This window comes from Oncorhynchus tshawytscha, unplaced genomic scaffold (assembly GCF_018296145.1).
Source record: "Oncorhynchus tshawytscha isolate Ot180627B unplaced genomic scaffold, Otsh_v2.0 Un_contig_174_pilon_pilon, whole genome shotgun sequence".
Classification (NCBI taxonomy): domain Eukaryota; kingdom Metazoa; phylum Chordata; class Actinopteri; order Salmoniformes; family Salmonidae; genus Oncorhynchus; species Oncorhynchus tshawytscha.
Window position 1 is genome coordinate 185,001 of NW_024609495.1, and position 8,236 is coordinate 193,236.

At 43.8% G+C, this 8,236-nt stretch overlaps 1 protein-coding gene across 1 annotated transcript in view; it reads right to left on the reverse strand.

Annotated features, from left to right (window-relative positions):
• Positions 1–7,719, reverse strand: part of LOC121844967 (vegetative cell wall protein gp1-like) — a 43,986-nt gene extending 36,267 nt beyond the window's left edge. The window contains exon 1 of the mRNA XM_042315527.1: positions 7,672–7,719. Coding sequence (XP_042171461.1) covers positions 7,672–7,719 — 48 coding nt within the window. The remainder of the gene's footprint in view (positions 1–7,671) is intronic.
• Positions 7,720–8,236: the final 517 nt, after the last annotated feature.

Here is an 8,236-nt window from a genome sequence, read left to right on the forward strand (position 1 = left end):
ATCATTTATTAAACACGGTAACAACCCCGATACACACAGCGAGAGAGACATGGACAGTCGTGGGGTTTGATTTGGAGAGAAACCAGATCATTTATTAAACACAATACACACAGCAGGGACATGGACAGTCGTGGGAGGTTTGATTTGGAGAGAAACCAGATCATTATTTATTGATAAGCTCCCGGTAATTAATGACTGGCGTAAATGATCCAGCATTTTAATGAATCATTTTCAAATCCGTAATCAACTAATTAGAGAATGAACTCGAGAGTAAAAAACTCAGGAACACACAGATAATGGATTGTGGCGTTTATCAGTTTGAAGTTTATCTCCTCTCCTGTCTGTGGTTGATCCGCCCCTCTCCCCCAGAGGGGATCTGTACTAGTTTTACCCGGAGGACTCAAACGACAATACGGGAAGTGGGACACTAATGCGACTGAATCCTTAAAAAAATAAAAAGACAACAGTGTCACTCAGAGATTCAATAAGAGAGATATACACTCTGTATCCCAAATAGAACCCTCCCCACCCTCTCTCTCCCTCTACTTGCAACGAGGACCAATGGGGGCCTGGTGAAGGTAGTACACTATATAAGGAATAGGTGCCATTTTTGGAAGTCAGAGAGAATCTCTTTCCCTTGTCTTCCATTGAAATGCATCTATTGTTCTTCGTGATGTTTACTTCTACAGTTCCGTCACGTTATTTTAGTGAAATGAACATTAAGGCTGACTAATCACGGTTCTGCTTTACTATAACAGACATCTATAGATACGAGGTAACGAGCTAGACTGAAAACCCTGCTAATTATCCCGTTATCCATCCAAAAGGGCCCTCATTCTGTCAGACGTTTCTCCAGGATTTCCTGCTCATGTCTGGTTGAAGAGGTCTGTTTTTTTTGTGGTTTTGTGAGAGGACACGCCTGTTGTGCAGTTGAACCAGGCCGGTCTGAATGCAACAATGTTATTGTGAGCAGAATATACCACTGTCGTACCACACACCCCGTCACTCCTCTGTAGGTCTCTTCCTGTTTCCTGTTCCTGTCTCTCGTCCGGTCATATTGCCATAACAAACAGTAATTGAACCACTAACTCGTGAAATAATAATAAACTGTGTATCTCCTTCAACGATGTAATTACACCCAAACGTACAGTAACATAGCAACCAAACTACACGCTGACGAACAATGAGTCTCCCCTCGACTGGGCACAGACTCCAATTCAACGTCTATTCCACGTTGGTTCAACGTCTATTCCACGTTGGTTCAACGTAATGGAAATGACATGGAGACAGTGTTGATTGGACCAGTGGGTAAAGCCCTCTATCTGATCCCTGTAATCCAACACATAGTGAGTCTGATCCTGATACGCCTGCAGCAGTCACATGACACAATCACATGACACGAACCATCAGTCACATGACACAATCCCGAACCATCAGTCACATGACACAATCCATCAGTCACATGAACCATCAGTCACATGACACAATCCCGATCCATCAGTCACATGACACAATCCCGAACCATCAGTCACATGACACAATCCCGAACCATCAGTCACATGACATAATCCTGAACCATCAGTCACATGACACAATCCTGAACCATCAGTCACATGACACAGCCGGCCCGGCCAATCCTGAACCATCAGTCACATGACACAATCCTGAACCATCAGTCACATGACACAATCCTGAACCATCAGTCACATGACACAGCCGGCCTGGCCAATCCCGATCCATCAGTCACATGACACACCCGGGGCTCCCGGCCAATCCCATCCATCAGTCACATGACACAGCCGGCCCGGCCAATCCCTGTCCCATCAATCAATTGTGTTTTGCAAACAATTTCCATGTATTGAGGTCAGCGTTGGGAACACATCGTGGTGTAGTGATTGAGTCTGAGGAGAGAGACTTATGGAGAATGAGGGTCAGCGTTGGGAACACGTCGTGGTGTAGTGATTGAGTCTGAGGATAGAGACTTATGGAGAATGGGGGTCAGTGTTGGGAACACGTCGTGGTGTAGTGATTGAGTCTGGAGGAGAGAGACTTATGGAGAATGGGGGTCAGCGTTGGGAACACGTCGTGAGTGTAGTGATTGAACAAGTCTGAGGAGAGAGACTTATGGAGAATGGGGGTCAGCGTTGGGAACACGTCGTGGTGTAGTGATTGAGTCTGAGAGAGACTTTTGGAGAATGGGGGTCAGCGTTGGGAACACGTCGTGGTGTAGTGATTGAGTCTGAGGAGAGAGACTTTTGGAGAATGGGGGTCAGCGTTGGGAACACGTCGTGGTGTAGTGATTGAGTCTGAGGAGAGAGACTTATGGAGAATGGGGGTCAGCGTTGGGAACACGTCGTGGTGTAGTGATTGAGTCTGAGGAGAGAGACTTATGGAGAATGGGGGGTCAGCGTTGGGAACACGTCGTGGTGTAGTGATTGAGTCTGAGGAGAGAGACTTATGGAGAATGGGGTCAGCGTTGAGAACACGTCGTGGTGTAGTGATTGAGTCTGAGGAGAGAGACTTATGGAGAATGGGGGTCAGCGTTGGGAACACGTCGTGGTGTAGTGATTGAGTCTGAGGAGAGAGGCTTATGGAGAATGGGGGTCAGCGTTGGGAACACGTCGTGGTGTAGTGATTGAGTCTGAGGGAGAGACTTATGGAGAATGGGGGTCAGCGTGTCTCTGTGATGCCTCTCAGTAGGTGAGCTTTCTGAAGGTGCGTATCCTTAAATCTACAGTCAAACTGCTTATCAGGGAGACAGTCACCTCTGATAGCTCTCTCTCTTTTCTCTCTCTCTCTCTCTCTCTCTCTCTCTCTGCCTCTGTCTCTCTCTCTCTCTGCCTCTGTCTCTCTCTCTCTCTCACTCTCTGCCTCTGTCTCTCTCTCTCTCTCACACTCTTTCTCTCTCACCCTTTCTCTCTCTCACACCTCTCTCTCTAAACACCTTGTTAATGCTACTTTTACTTGACGCTAACATCAGATGAAGTACATGGTAGAACATCAGTCCTCAGTCTCCTTCCTGCTTCCTGCTTCCTGCTTCCTGCCGTGTTAGAGAGGACACACTCCAGAGAGGGACATATCAACTATCCATCTATCCACCTCCTCTTTCACTTGTTTGGATTTATCATGTTGACATGAATCTCAGCCGTTTGAAAGGAAGTCAGATGTCCAGGTCTTCGTTTGAAAGGAAGTCAGATGTCCAGCCTGAATCTCAGGTCTTTTGAAAGCCTGAAGTCAGGTCGTTTGAAAGGAAGTGTGTCCAGCCTGAATCTCAGGTCGTTTGAAAGGAAGTTTTTGAATCTCAGGTCTTTTTTTGAAAGGAAGTCAGATGTCCAGCCTGAATCCCAGGTCTTTTGAAATGAAGTCAGATGTCCAGCCTGAATCTCAGGTCGTTTGAAAGGAAGTCAGATGTCCAGCCTGAATCCCAGGTCTTTTTGAAAGGAAGTCAGATGTTCATATTGAATCCCAGGTCGTTTGAAAGGAAGTCAGATGTTCATATTGAATCTCCAGGTCTTTTTGAAAGGAAGTCAGATGTTCAGGTCTGAATCAGATGTCCAGGTCTCAGGTTTTGAAAGGAAGTCAGATGTTCAGCCTGAATCCCAGGTCTTTTGAACAGAAAGGAGTCAGATGTCATATTGAATCCCAGGTCGTTTTTGAAAGGAAAGGAAGTCAGATGTTCTGCCTGAATCTCAGGTCTTTGAAAGTGGTCAGTTTCAGATGTTCATATTGAATCCTCAGGTCTTTGAAAGGAACTGTTCAGATGTCAGCCTGAATCCCAGGTCTTTTGAACAGAAAGGAGAGGAAGTAAGGAGGTAAAGTCAGAGCCATTTCATCCTGCTGTCTCGTCTTTAATCAGAGCATGGCAGAATCAGGGACAGCATAGATGGACTGTTTACCAGTCAGCCAGTCAGTCAGCCAGTCAGCCAGTGTCATTTCACATTGCTGATGCAGGATGACCAGCCGAAGATTTTTTACATTTTTAAAAATCCCCTTTTCAGTTGTTGTCAGTTATTTTATCATTTTTAATATTTAAATATTCACCTTCAGATGTACAGACTGTGATGTGTTGTGACAAATGAGTACGGTGCATCTCATACTCTGTGAATAATAAAATACGATGCAGGAGAACATTTCTCCTTTCTTCAGTTGAACAGATGTTATGTTTTCAATGTGAATAACTGGTCGCATTTAGACTGTTGTTTCGTCTTAATGCTCCGGACGCGCTGATCTCTGTGTAGGTTTTTTTCATTCAGTATTTCCTCAGAATATATAAAACTTTAAATATATTATTTTGGTTTCCTATATATTTTCTATTAAAATCAGATGTTCCTGATAAATATATATTAACAATACAAAATGGCAAGGTGATATTTAAAATAATAATAAAATCTATTAAAATCAAATGTAATTGGTCAGATATATTTATCAGATATTATTGACATTTTGTATTGCTATAATATATTATTAGGGATATTTAAAATTAAATTCTCTTAAAATCAAATGTAATTGGTCACATACACATATTTATCAGATATTATTGACATTTTGTATTGCTATAATATACTATTAGGGGATATTTAAAATTAAAATCTCTTAAAATCAAATGTAATTGGTCACATACAAATATTTATCAGATATTATTGCCATTTTGTATTGCTATAATATATTATTAGGGGATATTTAAAAAAAATTTAAAATTAAAAATTAAGAGGCGTCACTACAGTCCCTGGTTCGAATCCTTGGCTGTATCACATCCTGGCCGTGATTGGGAGTCCCATAAGGCGCCGTACAGTTGGCCCAGCGTCGTCTGAGTTTGGCCAGGGGGGTGGGCCGTCATTGTAAAGAAGAATTTGTTCTTAATGGAAGCCTCTCCAACATAATCCAGATAGAATCAGGCGTTCCCCAGGGCAGTTGTCTAGGCCCCTTTATTTTTTTTCAATCTTTACTATTGACCTGCCACTGGCACTAAGTAAAGCATGTGTGTCTATATATGCCAATGACTCATCATTATACTGACATGCCTAGTTAAATAAAGGTTAAATGTATATAAATTAAAACATAAATTGTCATGCTGTAACAGGCAAGAGCCTTCCCCAAACTGTTGCCACAAAGTTGGAAGCAATGAATCATCTAGAATGTCATTGTATGCTGTAGTGTTAAGATTTCCCTTCACTGGAACTAAGGCAACCATGAACCATGAAAAGCAGCCCCAGACCATTATTCCTCATCCACCAAACTTTACAGTGTGGCATCCTGCCAAATCCATATTCGTCCATCGGACAGCCAGGTGGTGATTGCAACCGAGGACGGGCCATTTTTACACGTTGCCTGTTTCAGGACTTGGCGGTCCCATTCTGTGAGCTTCTCTGTCTGTTTCCCACTTCACAATAACAGCACTTACAGTTGACCGGGGAAGATTCTAGCATCGGTAGAAATTTGAAAAATTGACTTGTTGGAAAGGTGGCATCCCAGACGGTGCCTCGTTGAAAAGTCACTGAGCTCTTCAATACGGGTCATTCTACTGCCGTTGTTTGTCTATGGAGATTGCATGGCTGTGTGCTCAAATTTGTACACCATTCAGCAACGGGTGTCTGTAACCACTAATTTGAAGAGGTGTCCACATACTTATATATATATATATATATATATATATATATATATATATATATATATATATATATATATATATATATATATATATATATATATATATATATATAGTTTGGAACAGAGCTCTGACACTAGCCAATCAGAAGTCTGTCTGTGTGGATCCTGATATATATCTATATATATATATATATATAGTTTGGAGCAGAGCTCTGACACTAGCCAATCATAAGTCTGTCTGTGTGGATTCTGATGATATCTATATATATATATAGTTTGGAGCAGAGCTCTGACACTAGCCAATCATAAGTCTGTCTGTGTGAGTCCTGATGATATCTATTTAGCTATGTGTTTGTTTGAGCAGTTTGTGTGTGCCAATGTGTGTGTGTGTGTGTGTGGATTCTGTGTGTGTATGTGTGTGTGTGTGTATAGTTTGAAAGAGCTCTTGAGACTAGCAAAAGTCTGTCTGTGTGGATCCTGAAACACCCACTGTTGTGTTTACCAGTAGAGGTTCACCCATACCTGAGGTTCCTCTGTTTCAGTCAGCGTAGAGGTTCATACTGAGGTTCCTCTGTTTCAGTCAGCGTACAGGTTCATACTAGAGGTTCATACTGAGGTTCCTCTACTGAGGTTCCTTTCAGTCAGCGTACAGGTTCATACTGAGGTTCCTGAACTCTGTTTCAGTCAGCGACAGGTTCATACTGAGGTTCCTGAGCTCTGTTTCAGTCAGCGTACAGGTTCATACTGAGGTTCCTGAACTGTTTCAGTCAACGAGGTTCATACTTAGGTTCCTCTGTTTCAGTCAGCGTAGAGGTTCATACTGAGGTTCCTCTGTTTCAGTCAGCGTAGAGGTTCATACTGAGGTTCCTCTGTTTCAGTCAGCGTAGAGGTTCATACTGAGGTTCCTCTGTTTCAGTCAGCGTAGAGGTTCATACTGAGGTTCCTCTGTTTCAGTCAGCGTAGAGGTTCATACTGAGGTTCCTCTGTTTCAGTCAGCGTAGAGGTTCATACTGGGAGGTTCCTCTGTTTCAGTCAGCGTAGAGGTTCATACTGAGGTTCCTCTGTTTCAGTCAGCGTACAGGTTCATACTGAGGTTCCCTCTGTTTCAGTCAGCGTAGTGTTCATACTGAGGTTCCTCTGTTTCAGTCAGCGAGAGTGTTCATACTGAGGTTCCTCTACTTCAGTCAGCGTAGAGGTTCATACTGAGGTTCCTCTGTTTCAGTCAGCGTACAGGTTCATACTGAGATTCCTCTGTTTCAGTCATGTAGAGGTTCATACTGAGGTTCCTCTGTTTCAGTCAGCGTAGAGGTTCATACTGAGGTTCCTCTGTTTCAGTCAGCGTACAGGTTCATACTGAGGTTCCTCTGTTTCAGTCAGCGTACAGGTTCATACTGAGGTTCCTCTGTTTCAGTCAGCGAGGGTTCATACTGAGGTTCCTGTTTCAGTCAGCGTACAGGTTCATACTGGGAGGTTCCTCTGTTTCAGTCAGCGTAGAGGTCCATACTGAGGTTCCTCTGTTTCAGTCAGCGTAGAGGTTCATACTGAGGTTCCCTCTGTTTCAGTCAGCGTAGAGGTTCATACTGAGGTTCCCTCTGTTTCAGTCAGCGTACAGGTTCATACTGAGGTTTCCTCTGTTTCAGTCAGCGTAGAGGTTCATACTGAGGTTCCCTCTGTTTCAGTCAGCGTAGAGGTTCATACTGAGGTTCCTCTGTTTCAGTCAGCGTAGAGGTTCATACTGAGGTTCCTCTGTTTCAGTCAGCGTACAGGTTCATACTGAGGTTCCTCTGTTTCAGTCAGCGTAGAGGTTCATACTGAGGTTCCTCTGTTTCAGTCAGCGTAGAGGTTCATACTGAGGTTCCTCTGTTTCAGTCAGCGTAGAGGTTCATACTGAGGTTCCTCTGTTTCCAGTCAGCGTAGAGGTTCATACTGAGGTTCCTCTGTTTCAGTCAGCGTACAGGTTCATACTGAGGTTCCTCTGTTTCAGTCAGCGTAGAGGTTCATACTGAGGTTCCTCTGTTTCAGTCAGCGTACAGGTTCATACTGCATACATTAATGTTCTCTCACTCCGTGGACGGTGTTCTCCTCGGTTAGTTCGTCATCCTCAAACGACATCCAGAGATTACTGATAAAGACAGAGGGGTTCATGGGGAATTCAAAGCACTTTGGGAGACACACACACACACACACACACACACACACACACACACAGATACACACACACACACACACACACACACACATACGCACGCACACACACGCACGCGCGCATGCGCACACACACACACGCAACCACGGGTACACACACACACACACCTCTTTGGGAGCCCAGGGCTGTAAAACTCTCTGCTGTCTGAATCAGTAACTGGACCAGGTGATTCGGTCAGACAGGAGATTCAATGTGACTCTGCTGAACTAAGGGAAGATGATTCACACACGTTATGTCCGCACCATTTGGTCAGTAAGCTTGTCAGAGAAGGTCCAGGTCTGGATGGGGAGTATCCAGACTTCTATACCTTAACAACGTCCCTGTTCCATACTGCTGTACAGGTACGACTGGTAGCCTAGTGGTTAGAACCTAGTGGTTAGAACCTAGTGGTTAGAACCTAGTGGTTAGAACATGGTGGTTAGA